Source organism: Podarcis liolepis, assembly GCF_965112155.1.
Source record: "Podarcis liolepis genome assembly, chromosome: 4".
Lineage (NCBI taxonomy): Eukaryota > Metazoa > Chordata > Lepidosauria > Squamata > Lacertidae > Podarcis > Podarcis liolepis.
Genome location: NC_139558.1, coordinates 85,150,264 through 85,170,828, shown reverse-complemented (window position 1 = coordinate 85,170,828; position 20,565 = coordinate 85,150,264). Strand labels below are relative to the sequence as shown.

The window sequence follows — 20,565 nt, the reverse complement described above, 5'->3', positions numbered from 1 at the left end:
CAGTTTCGGTTTATGAACGGGCTTCCAGAACGGATTAAGTTTGTAAACCGAGGTACCACTATATTATCAAGTAGAACAAGCAATACGAAAGTTGCGCCAGCAGAAAAAATGAGTGTAAAACCAGCATAAAACGACAAAGAAATGCAAGAGCAATAAAGAAACAACACTAAAAAACAAGAAGGAAAACATAACTAGGAGACAGTGACAGACAAAGGCAGAAGAAAAAGGCTGGAATGGATCTGTAGCTTCTGCCTGCATCTGTCACTGGAAGCAGTCTCCTGCTTTCTGCCATTGCTGGAGCCCAATCACCCAAGTGTCACTTGCAGATCCATTCCAGCCTTGTTCTTCCGCCTGCATCTCTCTCTGCTTCATTCCTCCTCCCTTCCGCCTTCATCTCTCCCCATCAATGCTTCCCCGAGTCATGGCAGCCGAGGGAGCTAGGGTTGCCACTTCATACTGTCTCCTCCTCAATGCAATACCTGTAGGAGTTCTTATATGACAGTGATCATTCATTTGGCATCCATCTTGATTTGCTAGCAGGATGTTTCTATGTCCCCCATTTACAAACCTTTCTTCATCCCACACTTTTCAATGCATTTCCCTGTCACTTGCCAAATTGCAAAAAAGTCCCATTCTTTTTTCAAGTGGATTTGTTGAGCTGGAGCGACAGACCACTTTAACCTACTTTAATTGTGCAAACCTAAATTTCCAGGCATGTGCCTGAATCCCTCCTGCAAAATAGTGACAGTCTGAAGGCGCTTTAATTTCGCATGGCACAGTTGATGTGTGTGTTTGAGCCTGCAAATGCGTGGATAAAATGGTTGCTATTTATTGCAAAAACAAAACTGGGAAGATTGCTCACATATTACTTAATTTTGATAAATGTGGCTCAAAAACACACATTAAGAATATCAGCTTGGCAATAATGATCCCTGCGTCGACTCCAAATTGCAGAGGTGAATATAAATCGCTTTTAATTACGTGTACTTCGATGAGGGACCTTGAACTTCAGCTGTATTTTAGGTCTCGAACGCTGAATTCAGTCATCTTTCCCCTGTCCTGTCAATATGCAAGAAAAGGAAGGCCACCATTCCAAGTCAATTTAATAAAAATTGTGATAAATCACAGTTCAATTATTCTCGCTGCAATGGCAGCACAAACGAAAGATCCATACAATGCCCAATATCGGCCGTAAGTAGAACGCACAACTTGTAGGAGCCTTCTTCTAACAGCAGGAGCTAGCAATTTACCTGGCCTTTTGCATTTAGATGTGCAGCTCAGCATAGACTTGAAAAACAAAGAAGGGAAATAGGGTTAAGCCTTTGAACAGGTTTGGGATTGTTGGGTTTTTTTAAAAAAAAAAATCAAGTTGGCAATTACATCTGCTCTCAGCAGGAGTCAAATTTACTGTCTCAGGAAAGCATTTAAAAATCCGATGTGCTCTAGCAAAATAAAATAAAATAATCAACAGAAGCTCTATCTAAATGAGACCACACATAAGGAAGCAGCTTCCTCCCATTTGGAGAAGCAGGTGTTTAAAACCTAAGGACCTGATGGAGCAGAAATTCTCTTCAGATGCTGCTGGGGGGTGGGGTGGGGGAAGGTCAATTGAGCAGCTCCACAGCACCAATTTTTGCTGAGAAGAAAGGGATAAAAGAAGAACACAGTGTTCATCTCCCAGGAATTAAACTCTTTCTCCATTGACTTTTATCTTGAAACCTGAGGTCAATTTGACCAGTTGCCAGATTTTGCACAATTAAAATGAAACAAAGAAAAACTGGCAACTCTATAAAGACAATACGCAATTAAATTACGCAAACAGTAACCTGTCTCTTTTTTTTAAAGCATTTGTTTCGCTTTGCATTATTCACCAGCGTCAAGTGCTCTTAACCTGTCTACGTCCCTATCTTTTTGTTACTATTATTATTCATTGAATTTATCTTCATTTGCATTACTTTCATCATACGATTCCTATTCACAGATGCCTGCAGTTACAGGAAAACAGAAAGCCAGGACAAAAATGTTTTTTGCAGCTGTGAGGTTTCGTGGAATAAAACGCTGTCCTGTCTGAAGCGAAGCATTTTAGAAACATGTCCTTTCTCACTTGTGGTAAAGACTACAGGCCCTATCTGCCTTAGGTGTTTAAAGCAGTGTCATACCACATTGAACACCTTGGCTTTCCTCAAAGAATATTGGGGACTATAGTCTGTTAAGAGGGCTAAGAGTTTTTAGAAGATCTGTGTTCCTCTCATGGTGTTACAACTGCCGGAGTAGCTTAACAATCGCAGGGATAATCGTAGCTCTGTGAGGGGAATATGGTCATGTACCACAATACATGACTGGTGACTGTGAGCCAAATCCACCCTGGTTGATCGCAATTAGAGCATCAAAATTAGGAAACTACTTTTGGTATCATATATTTTGGACGCCTCATTACACAGAGCGCCTCCGGCAGTGACTTCGCAGTCTAACCTCCAAGTTCATTATCTCGTGAGGATATGTGACACTTACACCAAAGGCACAACTGTGTGTTATCACTGTGGTAAATGGACAACAGCTAACTGGTAAAATTTAATCCAGATTCTCAGCCACACACATTTAGGAAAGAAAAACAACAAGAAGAATCCCAGGTCTTATTTAAGAAAAGGCATGCACCTCCCAGTGTTTCAAACCATGCCGATTCTGCCTCAGGAGAACTTTTCTCATGAGCCACAATTAAACATGGAGGACTTCTTGTTCTAAACACTTGCTAATTTTGTAATGATAACATTGGTATAGTTGTTGTGAGGTTATTGTGTGTGTTTGTGTTTACAGTGGTACCTCTGGATGCAAACGGGATCGCATCAGCGTCACCGCGTCTGTGCATGCACGCGACGTTATCTTGAGCGTCTGCGCATGCGCGAGCTGCAAAACCCGGAAATAACATGTTCCGTTACTTCCGGGTCGCCGCAGAGCGCAACCCAAAAATGCTCAACCTGAAGCAACTTTAACCCGAGGTATGACTGTATTTCTTTTTCTAAAAAAACACCACAATATTTACTGCTGCTTTGCAACTTAACTTAATCTAGAGTGGGTCCTTTGGATCTCTTTCCTACTCCCTAGTAAAATATCTTCCCTACCCCAGGAGTTATCAGGGGGCAGGCCCAGTCCTACCATTAGGCACAGAAAAGGAACTGCTTCAGGCAGCAGGTGTCCCTCCCAACAGTCTACCTAAGCCGTTAAACCTGCTCTGCACCTCTTAAGATAGCCTACTGCACTCAGGTAGAGTGCAGGATGCTGTTCCAAGGATGGTGCTAAAATAAGATTCAACTACCAATCCAGTTTATTGGGGGGGTGAAGGAGGAACACCGTATTATCCTTTGCTTCAGGCAGCAAAATGTGTCGGGCCCAATAAGGTGAAAGATAGGGGACTCTTAATGAAGCCTACAAGCCTCACCCTCCGATCCCCCCGTCCCATTTTTGCTAAAGTATGCCTCCATGAAGACTTTTAGAGGCAAGGGGATGACGTCCCCTCTGCCCTTATGGTAATTTGGGCATTTTGCCTCTCCTTCTGAAACAGCATATCCAGCAAGTATGTTAGAAGGACTTGCCAATGGGCTTCATCTCCAGGGTTCCCGGCCTCTGGAAATCAAGCACAAGAACCCTAGCCTTATGCCTGAGCTACTCACTTTCCGTAGACTGCCCTTTACGAAAATGTAGAATGTGAAGCTACTGTTAGAATTCCTGCTCCATGATTGCAGTCATGGGATTTTTGTCTTTCACATGACGGTATATGTTTTGACTCCACAGAGTGGGAAGTGATGGAAACAGGATGTTTGTGTTACTGTGTTCCGTGAAATGGAACTATTGTCCTTTGTTCTTTGCTGTCTGAGGCTTGAGAGAGAGGGAGTCATGTTGCAGTGCTCCGTGTGTGTTTATATGTAAATAAAGTAGATTAGCCAAAATGCTGAGTTGCTGAGGTCTGTCACGAAAAGCTACGAAAACTCTGCGGATCCCTAAGTCCTGACAGCTACACCTTCCTCTTGAGATTAAGAGCTGTTTAGACATGCAAGTGTATTACCTCTAAAAGCAGGGGGCGGGATGCAGATGAAGATCACTGAATAAAGCAAATATTTAAAAGCACCAATGTCACAGGTTACATCTGAGCTGAAAGGAAGTCTGTTGAGTTTGGAAATCCAGAGCCTAGACATGCCGCCCATCTCTGACAGAGTCCTACTACATCTTGGGGAAGAGGTTCCATCTAAACCTAATAGGATCCTCCCCTCTTTTCTCAGTGAGAAGCTAAGTGACTTCTAGCAGAGCCATTAAGGCACTTCAACTGTCATGCACTTATGAAGTGCATGCTTAAAATGTCTAAAGTGCACCAAAGTTAAAGATCTGAAGAGCACAACGATGCCTGCCAGATGAGCCACTTGGCGAGTATAACTAGCCCAAAATATAAGAAAAGGGAAACTTAAAAGTCCTGAGAATAACTGGCAATCACCAGGAAATGCTTTTCATCTTCAGTCTGGGCTTAAGTGGCCAGGCCTACAACCCTAGAGAGCAGTGGGGAGGCTGGTTGGTTAGGCTGAATAGCACACTAGTCTGTGTTGCCCTTGTAAAGGTAAAGGGACCCCTGACCGTTAGGTCCAGTTGTGACCGACTCTGGGGTTGCGCGCTCATCTTGCTCTATAGGCCTAGGGAGCTGGCGTTTGTCTGCAGACAGCTTCTGCGTCATGTGGCCAGCATGACTAAGCCGCTTTTGGCAAACCAGAGCAGCGCACGGAAACACCGTTTACCTTCCTGTCGGAGCGGTACCTATTTATCTACTTGTACTTTGATGTGCTTTTGAACTGCTAGGTTGGCAGGAGCAGGAACCGAACAACAGGAGCTCACCCCGTCGTGGGGATTTGAAGCGCCGACCTTCTGATCAGCAAGTCCTAGGCTCTGTGGTTTAACCCACAGCGCCACCCACGTCCCTTGTTGCCCCTGCAGAACTCAGCAAAGAGATGGGCGCAGGTAAAATTCTAATCAATGGGTTCAGTCATTGGCTTTTGCTCCATCTCCCTGCCTTCCACCCTCCCTGTACTAGTACATAAAGCCCCCAATGACCTGGTGGTGCAAGTACCTTTAAAGGCACCTTCCCCAATATCAACAATTTCTGACCCTACAATCATCGGCTGAGGCCTTGTTAGTGGTGAAGCCATTGAGGGCTGCCCAACTGCGCCTGATCCATAATGGGGCCTTTTCAGTGGTGGCTCCACATTCGCAGGATGCCTTCCCCAATGAGATATGCCTGACTCAATCATCATTAACTTTCAGGAGGAATTTGAAAAACATTCCTGCTTACCACGAGGCTGGAGAATGCTGTTCCTGGCAACCCAGTGATCACTGGATTCGATAATGTTTTTTAACTCAATTGCTTTTAGAACCTTTTAACTGTTTTGGAATGTTTTTACTTTGTTTTTAAACTGCGTGTCTGTCTGCCACCCTGGCCTCCTTGGAGAAGGAAGGGCAAGGTATAAATTCAAATAATAGTCATATTGAGTACCAGCCACCACTGCTAGAGAACCATAGCTCATGCACAGCTGGAACGGATTCTGAAAATGGAAAGGCATCGAGGTGGAAAGAGGATACAGTCCCTACCAGAGAAGAATGGCAAACAAAGCTGATGGACTATGCTGAAATGGCAAAGCTGACTGGAAAACTCAGCAACCAAGAGGACAAAAACTTTATAAAAGAATGGGAAAAATTTATAACTTATCTAAGAGACTGCTGTAAGCAGATGGAAACATTAGCAGGATTTTGATTTCACTTGTAGTGTTTCATGGAAAATATGGATTTGATATAATAGTTAGAGTTTGAAGAAGATGCAGTTTTAAATAATTACAATGGGACTCCAGGGAGGGGGGAGGAGTCCTGAGATTCAGAGGAATCTCTTTATATGATATGTAATTGATTTTTAAAAAATAATTTTGCATTGCAAAAACCAAATAAAAAGTATTTGAAAAATGGAAATGGAAATCTTGGTGGTTTCACCATGCCTTCAGCTGCAGTAAAAGCAGTGCCCTGACTGTCTAGATTGCTGAACATTAGCTGTGTTCTATAAAGAATGAATCGCCCCAACAGTGCCAATGTGTTTTTTTAAAACAACAACAACAACACATGAAACAACAGATCATAGCAATTTCAAATACTTGTCATAGCACTAAAGTTAAATACAGAAGGACTCTGATGTCACAAGTAACACTAAGTAAAGCTGAAATTCCAAAATGACTTGTGAAGGTTTGAAAAATGGTGCGCTTAATGGTCTCTGCCAACGTATCAAATATAGATATACCACAGTGCAGTGAATGATTCGCACTAGACTAATCTGTTGCAGAAATGTGTCCAGCAAGGCTAGATTCTAAGTTCTCTGATACAATTTCTTGAAATTCAGGCAAGTTATACACAGAGCTATTTTTCTAGTAAAAGATGTGCCAGAACTCACCATGAACACCTCCCACATTCTCTTTGAATAGCAATGGCGCTCACCTGAGAGGTGCCAGAACTGAGTTCCTGTGAGTTCCGGGTAAAAATAAGCCTTGGTTAGAAGAAAGCTAAGAGCAAGGCCTCCGCTTTTAAAAAATAAAATAAAATTTGCATCTTAGGTGAATAGATACCTTTTACAGTTGTGACCACTCAGCTCTGTCCCTGCAACTGTCAAAACCTACTAAAGGTTAAAAAAGGTAAAGGACCCCTGGACAGTTAAGTCCAGTCAAATGTGACTCTGGGGTTCCGGCGCTCATCTCATTCAGGCTGAGGGAGCCAATGTTTGTCCACAGACAGCTTTCCAGGTCACGTGGCCAGCATGACAAAACCGCTTCTGGCGCGACGGAACACCGTGACGGAAGCCAAAGTGCATGGAAACACTATCTTCCTGCCGCAGCAGTACCTATTTATCTACTTGCACCGGCATGCTTTCATACCTGAAGGAGCGTCTCCACCCCCATCTTTCTGCCCGGACACTGAGGTATAGCACCAAGGGCCTTTTGACGGTTCCCTCACTGTGAGAAGCCAAGTTACAAGGAACAAGACAGTGGGCCTCTTGGAAGTGGCACCAGCCCTGTGGAACGCCCTCCCACCAGATGTCAAAGAGAAGAACAACTACCAGACTTTTAGAAGACATCTGAAGGCAGCCCTCTTTAGGGAAGCTTTTAATGTTTAACAGACTCCTGTATTTTAATACTTTGTTGGAAGCCGCCCAGAGTGGCTGGCGAAACCCAGCCAGATGGGCGGGGTATAAATCATAAAAGTATTATTATTATTATTATTATTATTATTATTATTATTATTATTATTATTTCAAACTGCTAGGTTGTCAGAAGCTGGGACAGAGCAACGGGAGCTCACTTCGTTACGGGGATTCGAACCACCAACCTTTCGATGGGCAAGCCCAAGAGGCTCAGTGGTTTACACCACAGCGCCACCCGCATCCCAAACTACTGGGCCCCACAGTGCAAATCCACCCCAATGCCATGGGTATTTTGGGGAAGTGATTTCCAGACAGTTGAATGGAAGTCAAAAGAAGATAAATGCTCTGTGATTCAGATCATGTGCTGCTTAGTGCCTAGACAAATATAGTTGGAAATAGCCCTTTACCAGCTCATTGTCCCTTCCTATAACTGTCAGAAATAAAATATACGATACTAACCAAGGAAATATGCACAAATTAGCATGATTTGCATCACTTATGCCAGTGTGGTTGGGGATGTTGGGGCTTGTTATTATCTTTATTATGATTTGCAGTATTTACAGCACATTCTTCATTAAATATTTTCAACTGCAGAGCAAGTGGGGAAAGCAATAAAAATAAACAGAGAGAAACAGCAATATACAAACATTGCAAAATCATATAAACAGGTCCAAATAAACAACAAATTAACAACGCCATCAATAAAGCAAACAAAAAAATATTTTATTTTTAAAAGCTATGCTCCAACCTGGGGCTGAAAAATACACTAAAATTCTAAACATACAGTGCAAACCTGCTCCAAATTAAGTCACACTGAGTTGAATGGGACTTGTTTCCAGATAAGCATATATAGCATTACAGCTTCAAACAAATAAATAGACTGTAATTGTGTTTATTTGGTTATTTAGGCTGCAATCCTAACTCTACTTTCCTCTGAGTAATCCCCAATGAATTCAGTAGACATGATTAAGATTGTGCTGTTAGTTAATAAGTGAGTTATAATTTTATGCCAACTATCAAGCTATGTTTTCTGTGTCTGATTTATTCTTAATTATTACAACAACAATTTTATTATTTGTACCCCACTCATCTGACAAGATTACCCCAGTCTTTTTGCAGACAACTTGCTCAAACCATTTTCACAATGGATTTTCTAAGTTTTATAAATGTGTTGTCTTTTGCACCCACAGACTGGTTTTTCACTCGTTTCGTAGTCACAAGGCTACATTTTCAATTGGAGTCCATTTTTCACTGCCAGTTATGCAAACGTCTTTGCAGATTTTATTTTATTTTTGCTTATCTGTGTAATTTCTAACTTTTCGCAAGTGCTGACAGCAACCTGCATCGCTCAGAGGAATAGTTTACAGAACTTTTCTGTGTTCTGTATAATATTCTACATAAGGCTATGGCTCTCCCATATGCTACAGAAAACTCACTTATTTTTCTTTCTTTCTTCGACTTCCTTTTCCCAACACCTCCTGCTTTCTTCAATCCATTTCGTACCTGCCAATTACCAAGTGGAAGCACAGCATGGGAGAGCTCCCCCCTGTGCTAAGACAGCATTGCAAAGAAACTGCAAGGTAGCAGCTTTCAGCTAAACATCAGGGGAAACTTCCTAAGCCACTCAACAGTGACAAAGACTGCCTCAAGAGATGGGAAGCTGGTGCCCAATGGGACTGGCAGGGCAGAAGGCAGAGAACTCATTGAAGGAAGAGCAAAGGCCAATGACAGGTGGAGCCATAGAATCATAAAATCACAAAATGGAAAAGATGGGAAAGACCCCAAGGGTCATCTAGCCCAACCCCCCTTCAACGCAATGCAGGAATCTCAAATTGCAATGGCTGAGGTCCAACTGTTTACAACAATGGGATTCAAAACCGGGAGATGAGTGGTATAGTGGTTTTCAGCTGCAGTGGGGCAAGAATAAAAAGGTAAAGGTAAAGGTACCCCTGACCATTAGGTCCAGTCGTCGCTGACTCTGGGGTTGCAGTGCTCATCTCGCTTTATTGGCCAAGGGAGCCGTCGTACAGCTTCCGAGTCATGTGGCCAGTATGACTAAGCCACTTCTGGCGAACCACACAAACGCCGTTTACCTTCCCGCCGGAGTGGTACCTATTTATCTACTTGCACTTGACGTGCTTTCGAACTGCTAGGTTGGCAGGAGCAGGGACCGAGCGATGGGAGCTCACCCTGTCACGGGGATTCAAACCACCGACCTTCTGATTGGCAAGTCCTAGGCTCTGTGGTTTAACCCACAGCGCCACCTGCATCCCAGAGCAAGAATACAGATGGGTCATTGGCAATCTCTCCCCATTGTGAAAATGGACCATTAGTGTGGCTGAAAGAATGAAAATGGAGAGGGAGACGACGAATCAAACGCTTGTCTGATCCACTGCAGCTGGAAGCCAGGAACACCACAGCGCTGACCATAGGAGTCCTGGAATCACAGAACTGTAGAAATGGAAGGGACCACAAAGGTCATGTCATCCAAACTCCTGCAATACTAAGGAGGAAGCTGATAGGCAACGTTGCCTCCGAGATAAGCTGTAAGTAAGGCAGGCACGTGGGGACTGGCTGAGGGTAGATTGCTGTTGCTGGGGCAGTGCCCCATTAGCCCTCATACAGCAGCTTCCACTGGTGGAATCTCCATCAGTGGAGGCTTCAAACTGAAGCTGGATGCCTACTTTTCAGAGATGCTGTAGTTGCATCCTGCGTTAAGTCTGCACCGAGCAGGAGTTGGACTAGATGACTTTGGAGGAATCTCTCCCGGTTCCAAAATTCAATTATTCTAAAGACTCTCTCATTACTGAAGAGAATAGCGATCATTCGCTTGGAACCAATTCGCGTATAGCTTGTACATCACTTGATTCCTCATCTTTTGCATCACAGCTAAATGCATGAGTCAACTCCTTTGAAAATATTTGCGTTTGAGATGATGTGGAAGTTCTATCTGGGGTGTTTGATCTCCAGTTTCAAGTCACCCACTTGATGCGATAGTCATAAAATGATGGGCATGTGTATTATGTGTGAAATCAGACCACAAAGAATTGTGTTTGACGGATCCTGCCTTAGAATAAAAAGGCTGGGCCGGATAACCTTCAGTTCCTTTCTAAATTTATCCTGCATACACTCCAGTTATCTCTAAATTTAAGCACAGAATAAAAGCAATATAACCCAAGCATTGTTAAATGTATATCTGGAGCATCTTTAAGCTCCTGGTCCTATGTAATGTGATAGAAGGTGAAAAAAGTTGTCCCAGGCATACACAATTCATAATCCATCAATCCGAATGTAAACCACCAGTCATTTATGACAACCACCAAGGGTTTGACAAGTGCCCTAGTTTTGCTGCCTGTCTACAACTAAAAAAGATAATGAAGTGATTGTCACATATCTGGCAGGCCACAATGCGCACTAGATGGGCTGTGCTTGATTTGGTGGGTCAAAGACTCATAATGTGCAAAAGCACCACTTACTCCAAATCTAGGTAATCCATCTAGCAATCACAATTATTAAGATTTAAGAACTAATTTCTTGTATGTTCCAATATTCTGGCATGCATGGTTACTATTCTGGGAGAGAAGACTCAGACAAATGGAACTGCCATTGTGCAATGCAGCTATCTGATCGGAATGAAATATTTTGCACCTGAGATTCAGATCTAAACTCCAGGATAACAAAACACTGCAATGTTGACGCTTGCCTCTATTTCCCTTCCTAACACATAGTTTGGAAACGATGATATTATAAATGTCAATGAAGTATCGTAATCTGCAATTTAATCATGAGCAAGGATCGCAAACCAGGGTTTGATTCTGGTTTCTAGTTCTGGTTTGGGAGGGAGGCGATTGCTAGTTCAGACATGATGATAAAATAGGCATAGGCAAACTCAGCCCTCCAGATGTTTTGGGACTACAACTTCCATGATCCCAAGCAAACAGGACCAATGGTCAGGGATGATGGGAATTGTAGTCCCAAAACATCTGGAGGGCCTAGTTTGCCTATGTCTGTGATAAAACATCAACTGAGCTAAACAAGAAGAAATTAGTTGGGTCTGCGGAAATTCAGGAACCAGAAGCAGCCCCCCCCCCAATCTTCCAAACCATATTGTTTTGCATATGAACCATCATGGGCAGCCTTTACTAATTCACTATCAGCCTAAGCCAGACTCCCCTCCCCCAATCTGCAAAACTGGAATAGAAATGCCAGCACAGGGCAGACTTTGGCCTTTCAAATTTAAGTGGCGCCCTGTGCAAGCCCAAAATTTGGCACGACCCCTGCCTCTCGCCTGCCGTTCTGCTCTGTTCACTATGTCACAGTTGCAAAGCCCTGCAATGCCCCAGCAGATCTTGCAGGGTTGTGATAAAGGCGTGCAATAATTTTGTAAAACAGTTTGAACACTCGGAAGCGCTATATAAATTCTGCTGTTCTTATGGGAAACTACAGTGTATTTCGGTGCACAGGATGGTGTGTTTTTTTACGTGGAGTCAGTCCATTGGTCCATCTAGCTAGGAATTTCTCAAACTTGGGTCTCCAACTGTTTTTGGACTACAGTTACCTTCATCCCTGGCCACTGGTCCTACTAGCCAGGGATGATGGGAGTTGCAGTCCTAAAACAGCTGGAGCGCAAGTTTGGGAAACCCTGATCTAGCTCAATATTGCCAGCACAGACTGACAGTAACTCTTCAGGGTTCTGGTTGGAGTGTCTCTCCCGGTCCTTCCAGGGATTGTATCTGGGACTTTCTGCATGCAAAACAGGTGCTCTACCACTGGGCTATAGACCCAGTGAACACTATAGTGCCAAACTGAGAAGTGATGTGGTGTAGCATCTAAGAGGCTGAGCAAAAAATCGAGAATTCCCCAGCTCATATCTGTGCTCTGCAATAAACACTCCTGTCTTAGACGAGCCACACACTCTCTGCCTCCCCCACCCCCTTTTTAATATGGGGCATAATAATACTGACGTACCTTATGACAATATAAAAACGTTAAATAAGAAATATTGTTATTGAATGTACTGTGAAGAAGTAGAGGCAGGGATGTATGCGAAGCACCTTTTCAGCAGCAGAGATCTGCAGTGATAATTACTAAAGTAACTTGAAAACCAAAGCAACAAGTTGTCTGTTGGCTCAGCCATGATCTGGAAAATTAACTTACAAATGCATAATCCTCCAAGTGGCTGGGGGGGGGGGGGAGACGACCTAGAACGGTCAGAAGGAGCCTTCCCCTTAATGTGTGTTTGTTTCCTCATATTAACAGTAGCAAATAAATATTCTTTTATGGTCTGAATGTCTGGACCTACCTTTTACGCTATCTCATTATGGGAGGGTTAATGATGCATCAAAATGTGAAAATATAACTGCTAAAATCTGAAGCAGTGCCAGCTCTGGATGATCTTGGGATAGAGAGGGGAATATGACAATGCGCCTTATCAGATCACTTTGAAACATACCGTACAAGAGTTATGAAAATCATGCCACTATCTTATTAGATAGATAAAATATACTGCAGGCTAGCTGGGATGTCTTTGGTTAATTTTGACATCATAGCACCAACTGTTAGGTCTGCTTACTCAAAAAAAAAGAGGGGGGAGTTGGAAACCAATGAAAGAAAATGCTAGTTAAACGAACTGTACTACAGTTAACCATGTAATATACTGATAAATCTCTTCATCTATTTTCAGCAAGGTGCTCGTTTGCTTTATCCACTGTTGTCACAATGAATAAAAAGGATGTCAAAAGCAAGGATGAACCATAGCAATTGACAGACCAATAAATCAAGAGCTCAGATAGAGATCTTTTTTCTTTTCCAAAAATGGGAAGGCGGCACACAGGCAATAGATTCCTATCATTTACCAACTATAATTTGACTAGAACTGAACAAACCACCTGCTGCAAGTGGAATGATAACTGCAGCATGTTTTATATTGCAATCTCCACCTCCAACGACTGAATAGGTCATTAGCTCTAGCTGTAATAGTATAGGTGGAACTGTTTACCCCTTCTTGGGGGGGGGGCAGTTCTGATTCCCAATATCTAGAAATCAGCAATCATCTTTTGCAGGACCACAGTCTACACAGGATTATTCCAGTTCCCTAGCATCAAAATTCTGCATGACCAACTGCTTTGATTTTTCCCCCCCTACGCCTGTCGAAACCTATTTATCAAAAATCAGAATTGTACGCTGCAATCCTAAACACTGGGTGCAAATGCCATGAATTGGAGGGAGAAAAGGGAGAGAATAAAGATAATCTAATTTACTGCACTCCTGCCTGACATCAGAAATTATGGTTAAGCTACCAACTTGTTCACTCTGGCTTCTGACACAGTACAAGGATCTCCTACGGCTCCTGTCCAAGGTTAAGACTGAGATTTGAGTGCTTTCAGCATTTCATTAACTCCAAAACAAACTATTTCAGCACAGATAAAAGAGTAAAATTTAGCCGGTGCTTTAAGGACACTGCAATAGCATTTCAACGAACACAGCAACGAACACAGCAAAAATTGTTGTTTATTACATCCAGTAATGTGAAAGCTCTATGCCAGTGGGAATGAGGGAGCAGAGACGCACACCTGTATTTTTAGATACAACTTATGAACATGCCAAATATATACCCCAAATATATACCCTTGATGAAGTCTAAAAAGCAATGACACTGATGAACTCAATTCACTGATTTCAAGATAGCGTCAATTCCACCCTTAATATTTTGCACGCTTTGTAAAATGGCACAAAAGAGCTCCCACAAAACAGATCAGAGTGGAGGAAGAAGGTGCTCCATGGTTTGCTAACATGGCTAAACTGCATTCATCCTAAGCACCTCTTTCCTAATAATCTCTCCACCAATTTTAGCTTCTCTCCATAGCACTGAGAAACAAGAGAGGCATTGCAGTTGCTGTAAAACGACGCTGGTAAGTTCTAGGTGTCCATCAAGCCAAACAAACAGGGCTAACAGGTGGAATGCTAAGTGTCCCCCAACTAAAGGCAGATTTCACTTTCACCACAATAGTGACCCAACAGCACCAATTTATTATTCCCCATCAGAGGGAAAGGCAATGATTCACTTCTATGAGAGCGTGTAAAGGGGGAAACGAAGGGATGCAATTAGAAGCTAACTGCACCCCTGTCCCTGCTAATCACAAACATACAGCACTAGTCTATGTGCAGGAAATAAAGCTCAGTTGGCAGATGACTTGCTTTGAATGAAAATGGTCCCAGGTTCAAGCCGGTGGGGACCATATTGGGCTAGGTGGACTTGGTATAAGGCAAGCAAGACTCCATAGCCCGTGACAGAAAGTGACAGTACGTTGGGATCTATCTTTTATATGAGAGGCTCTATTCTAGGGCTGAGTTCTAGCACTGAAAACAATTTATGGACCTGAGTGCTGGTGAGCTATTGCAGACATTGGCATACAGGTGTCATAAGTAAACCTCCTTCCATCATTTTATATTTAGCTATTATTTCGGTATAGATTTGGAGCAGAGATGCAGCATGAAGATAGGGAGCTTAACCTTTTCCCCCCATCAAGTGTTTCCCCACTTCCAATCACTCCCACAAGCTGTTTTCACCCCTGCAGAGCATATAGAAGTTTCTCGAGAGTCTGTCACGCTCTAGTGTGACCAAGAAAGAGAGCTCTGGTTTGGAAAAGCACTGCAACTGGGAACAAGGCTGTGGTGGGGGCAAACTCCACACATGGTGCTTTAGTTATTATCACTGATCACAAACCCAACAAGGGACACAGGGAGCTCCATGCAATATCCTCTCTTCACAACCACCATAATGACTGGAATTTTGCTAGTCCTATATATAAATAGCAAACTCATTCTCCGCAAGGGTCCTTAACAAGACAAAACAGCGCCATCCACATGCAAGAAAGAAGTATCAGTATGCTTGGGGAAACCATATGGGTTGCAGCAAAGCATAAGCTTTTTAGAGGAAAAACCCCATAATGGAGGACACCCCAAAACAGCCCAATGCAGACTGAACGTGATCAGAGGGTGTGGAAAAGGAGAGAACGGGATGGAATATCTTGGAACCCGAACAGGAGCACTCCTGCAATATTTTCCTGCAGATACCAGTTGCGTTTTCTAATTCCAAACCATTGATTTGTTATCTCCAGCCTCCCTGGGAAATGCCCCAGTTTCCAGTGCTGCTGAAACACGTGGCTGCTTTCCTTCCTGAAACGCTGTAAACAGGAGATAGGGTTCTTTTTTCCCCTTCAGATTTTTCCTTTCAATGCTCAGGACAATGGGAGCCTTAGAAGGTGTACTGCACCCAAGATAAGTGGTCAGTTCATTGTTCTCTGATTGGATTCTCAGCAGCAGTCTTTGAAACTCAGCACATGGGTCCACCTGACATGCACAGAAGTAACTAGGAGCAACAGCTAATAACAGTAGGAAACTTCGGAGGCTTCTCCTCTAAAGGGGCCCAAAATTGTAAGAGCTGAAGTCAAACAGCAAAGCAATCATCGCCGGCAGAAATAAGAGCAGCTTCTCTGCACAGATGAGAATCCTCACAAGCAGCCAGTGCAGGTCACTAGAGTGCAAGAGGCTAAGCCGGTGCATTGAGAGCCTGGCAACACCTTACACATGGATCCATGTAACCAAACGACAGCCGCCCATTTCTTTTTAAAGGAAATGACACTTTGGGAATCCAGTGGGATTCAAGCTGCAAAAGCAGCCTCGTTTGAGGAAAGGGGTGTTTAGATTGTAGAAGCGACAGGCACACACATTCCTCTCCTTTGCTCCAAATTGACCAAAATGACTTTTCCCAGGGAGGTGGGCCATCAAAATTCTCATGCTCAGGTTCTGCTTGCCAGTTTTCCCACAGGCATCTGGGAGGCCACTGTGAGAACAGGATTCTGGACTAGAAGCAGTGGCGTAGCGTGGGTTGTCAGCACCCGGGGCAAGGCAAGTAATTTGTGCCCCCTAACCCGTGGATTTGAGCCCCCTAACCCTAACCCCCAGATGTTGCGCCCGGTGCGGCCGCCCCCCCTGCACCCCCCACGCTACGCCACTGACTAGAAAAGCAGTTGGCCTGATCCAACAGGCTCCTTCTTAGGTTCTTAATTCGGCTATTTGCGTTTGCATGTTACATATACATCTAAAACACTCACACAGGAAGCAGCCTCATACTGAGTCAGACCAATGGTCCATCCAGCTCAATAATGTCTACTCTGGTTGACAGTAGCTCTCCAAGTCTTCAGACAGGTGATATTCCCAGCTCCACCTGAGGATTCCAGGGACTGAACCTGGGAGGTCCAGCATGCAAGGAAAATCTCTTAACGCTGAGTTACATGGCCCTTTCCTAAGTCTTAAGTCATCACCAGCATTTAGGAGAGTAAGAGAGGAACCCAGAGCTGGGAAAGCGGGGAAATGTTGGGTTTTGGAGAAACTCTGACCATAGGATCTGGAAATAAAGCGACAATGCTTTGATGATGGAAGCAAGGGGAATAACTAAGGATAACCAAAAACTGAAATATAGTAGTGACAGAAAAGGTGTCAGAGAGGAAGCATCCAACAGTTATTGTGATACAGACTGTGTAAGAAGTGTAAAGAAGATCAACAGGGAGCCTGGCAAGTGACGGATGAATTCAGAAGAATGATATCTTACCTTCAAATCTCTTCTTTTGAATCATCCCCTAGAGCCTGAGAGACGTTAAAAGGAAATACAGAAGGAGGGGGATGCAAAGTATTATTGGTGGTGGAGATTGCAGGTGAAACATTGCCCAGTTGAAACTTTGCAGATTTAAAAAAAGGAACAATTTAAAGTGTGCAGATGCTTGGGTGATAAGACATGTTTGCATCCAAACCACTACATATAGATTCAGGCTGCCATAAGCAGCAAGGAAGGTGAGGCAACTGACAAAGGTGGCAAGGCTGACACACTTGACCTGAACGCTCGTCGGAAAGCTCTTATGGCTTGTGCACAAGAGAACGTAAAAAGAATGACAGCGGCCAGCCAGGAGCCCAGAGGGAGATAGGAAGCTGCCTTATGTACCAAGTCAGACCCTCACTCCATCTAGCTCACTATTGCCTACACTGACCAGGGTTTCAAGTAGGAATCTCTCCACGAGATGCCAGGGATTGTACCTAGGAAACTTCTGCATGCAAGATGGATGCTGTACCATTGATCTAAGGTCCTTTCCCTAAGGCCATGAAGACAATAGTGCTCTTTGGCCGATGCCCCTCCATAGCAACTGGCATTTATTCAAGGAGCCTAGAGGTACCAGATGCATGGCTGGGCATCAATCATCCCTTTCAACGGGACTGATGGGAGAACTTCGGAAGGACAGGGGAGAAGGCACCATAGGACGGGGTGCTATCGGAATTTTCTGCCTTAGGCACCTAAATATCCTGGGCTGATTCTGTGCATAACGGTAACTCCTCTTGCAGTCCGATTCTCCGTTATGGTGGCTTAGGAAACGCCAAACGCAGCGGATTTCCCACGCTTTCAGCGCAAGCTGCAGCGAGAGAAGCCAGAAGAGGAGTCCCAGATCCTGGCTGAGGATCTCGAACCAGGATAGTGGAACCAGACAACGACACTCGATTTGTGTAGGTGAAGCAAGGAGGAGAGGCGCCAGCTGTGGGATGTTACCAGGACGGCGCGGAGCAGAAACCGGACCGGGAAGGGTAAGGGTGGCTATACAGCAAAGTTACGCCGAGGCGGGAACCGGGAGCAGAGGGAGACACTCCGGAGCCGAAGGCGCCGCGCCGGATCGTGGGTTGTGCGCGCGGTTTTCCGCAGCAAGCGCGTAAGGCGGGACCCGAATGCAGGCGAGAGACGGAGGGCCGCTCCGCGCGTGGCGAAAACCTTTCTACCCGGCAAGCAGAACAGAACGCGCAACCCGCGTGCAGAGCGTCGCGTGTGATGGCGGCGACACGCGCGTCTGGTGTCGCCCGGAGGTTTTGCTGGATTTCGACCCCTTCCCTTTCTGCGACCGCCTTTGCCTGCGCAAACCCTTCCCTCCCCTGCGTTGCATGCATCGAGACCGCCCCTGCACCTGATGGCGGCCCGGGCGCGGCGCAATTACCGTGGGGGCGGTGAGGCGGCTGATGCTCTCGCCCAGCGAGTCCAGGTTGACCCTCCTCCGGCGAGGAGCCCTCCGGGAGCCTGAGGGGGCTGCCGAGACCGCGGCTGGCCCCGCCGCAGCTGCTGCCGCCGCCGCCTCTAACGGGGGGGCTGTGGCGGCGACGGGGGTGGTGGCCCCGGACTGCGAAGGGGGGCTCCGGCTGCCGTTCCACAGCAGCCTGGCCACGGGACATTCGCCTTCCTCCTCCGGGCTGGTCTCCAGGTAGTCCGAGCCGAGCGAGCTGAAGGATTCCGACGAGATCTTGCGCCGGGACATGCTGCGTGGCGTCTGCTCCTGCTGCTTGGCCAGGGGGGCATCAGATGGCGAGCAGCTCCGGCGAGGCGCGGCGGCCAGGGAGTCCCGCAGGGCTGGCGATCGCGCGGGTGGTCATTGCTCGGGAGGGCGCCGAGATCCCTCTCTCGCTGCCCCTGCCTGCCTTCCTCGCTCGCGTCCACATGCGCTGCCTTGCTTGCAGCCGGGAGGATTTAAAGGAGACGCCTTCGTCCGCCGCCCACCTCCTCCTCCTGCGTGGATCTGCCAACCGCCCCCCACTCGCCCGCCCGCCTGCCCGCCCCTCTCCTTTCGCCGCCGCCGCCGCCGCTGCCTTCCTCGCTCGCTCCTCCTCCTCCTCTCGCCTCCGCCGGCGTCACGTGCGCGCAACGCGGAAGGCGAGCCTCGCCCATCGCCAGATTTAAACGAGGACGCGGGGGAAAGCATGCCATGGCAGGACCCTGGCAATCTCAGTTTAGTATCGCCTCCCATCTGATCCTCGGATCTCCACATTTCCACATCTCTGCCCAAATAGCCCGGTATTGTCTAGTCTGACTGGCAGCAGCCCTCCTGCCTGCTACTTGAGCTTTCATCTCTAGAGATTTTAGGTGTTGGAGATCACATCTTACGCATGCAAAGCATATGCGTCTTCACCCCCATTGTTCTGTCCGGACACTGAGGTCCAGCTCCGAGGGCTTTCTGGCAGTTCCCTCATTTTAAGAAGTGAGGTTACAGGGAACCAGGCAGAGGGCCTTCTCGGTAGTGGTGCCCGCCCTGTGGAACGCCCTCCCATCAGATGTCAAGGAAATAAACAACTATCTGACTTTTGGAAGACATCTGAAGGCATCCCTGTTTAGGGAAGTTTTTAATGTTTAATGGTTTATTGTGCTTTTAATTCTGTTGGGAGCAGCCCAGAGTGGCTGGGGAAACCCAACCAGATGGGCAAGGTATTATTATTATTATTATTATTATTATTATTATTATTCTGAAATATATTATCTGAAATATATTATCTGCCTAATGTGCCATGTCACATCCAGCAATCTTGATGTCACAGCATCAAGTGGCATGAGTGGGCTTGTCACACCACCACAGAGAACTTTCACATCACTTCAGACACAGGACTTTACAATGGATGCAGCTGAGGCTCTTGCATTCAGCTGCCACCAGTCAAGTGATGTCCCTTGGTGACTGGGAGATGTCAAATTGCTGTGTTTGTTGTGAGTCAAAGTGATATTAAAAAGCCATGTGTGTGTTGGTTGTTCGTCTGTGACATGATGCAAGTCATCACTTAATGCTGCAGTAATTGAGTAAGGAATGTACATGTGTGAATTGGCCCCTAACCCCAACCTATCTACATTGGGGTAGCTCACCCTTTCTCTCTTATTTTGGGCTGCATTAATCCTTGACCAACATTCCAGGGGTGGGGGGCATAAATCAGCAGTGGGTGTGGCCGCTTCATACAATTCTCACATATGTGACATACACAGACATTCAATGCTTCTCTGCTGATCTGTTTAGATTATGATAGCAATGATGAAGTTATCAGTTGCTCGCTACACATAAAGGACCCCAAGTAAGTTACAAAAATGTTTACGAGAATGAAGCATGAATAAAGAATACATAATCATAATCATCATAGAATCATAGAATCATAGAGTTGGAAGAGACCACAAGGGCCATCGAGTCCAACCCCCTGCCAAGCAGGAAACACCATCAGAGCACTCCTGACATATGGTTGTCAGCCTCTGCTTAAAGACCTCCAAAAAAGGAGACTCCACCACACTCCTTGGCAGCAAATTCCACTGTCGAACAGCTCTTACTGTCAGGAAGTTCTTCCTAATGTTTAGGTGGAATCTTCTTTTTTGTAGTTTGGATCCATTGCTCCGTGTCCGCTTCTCTGGAGCAGCAGAAAACAACCTTTCTCCCTCCTCTATGTGACATCCTTTTATATATTTGAACATGGCTATCATATCACCCCTTAACCTCCTCTTCTCCAAGCTAAACATG

The 20,565-nt window shown here is 45.4% G+C and overlaps 1 protein-coding gene across 3 annotated transcripts in view; it reads right to left on the bottom strand.

Annotated features, from left to right (window-relative positions):
- Window positions 1-18,871, bottom strand: part of GUCY1A2 (guanylate cyclase 1 soluble subunit alpha 2) — a 145,352-nt gene extending 126,481 nt beyond the window's left edge. The window contains exon 1 of one of the 3 annotated variants that reach the window (XR_014525180.1): window positions 18,247-18,871. Coding sequence is in view for 2 of the 3 variants with exons in the window: in XM_083499560.1 (XP_083355686.1) it covers window positions 18,247-18,561 (315 nt within the window). In the remaining variant the exon portion in view is untranslated. Of the gene's footprint in view, window positions 1-6,469; window positions 6,526-18,246 lie in introns of those variants that run through there. The other 2 variants (XM_083499560.1, XM_083499561.1) reach the window with 2 other exon arrangements.
- Window positions 18,872-20,565: the final 1,694 nt, after the last annotated feature.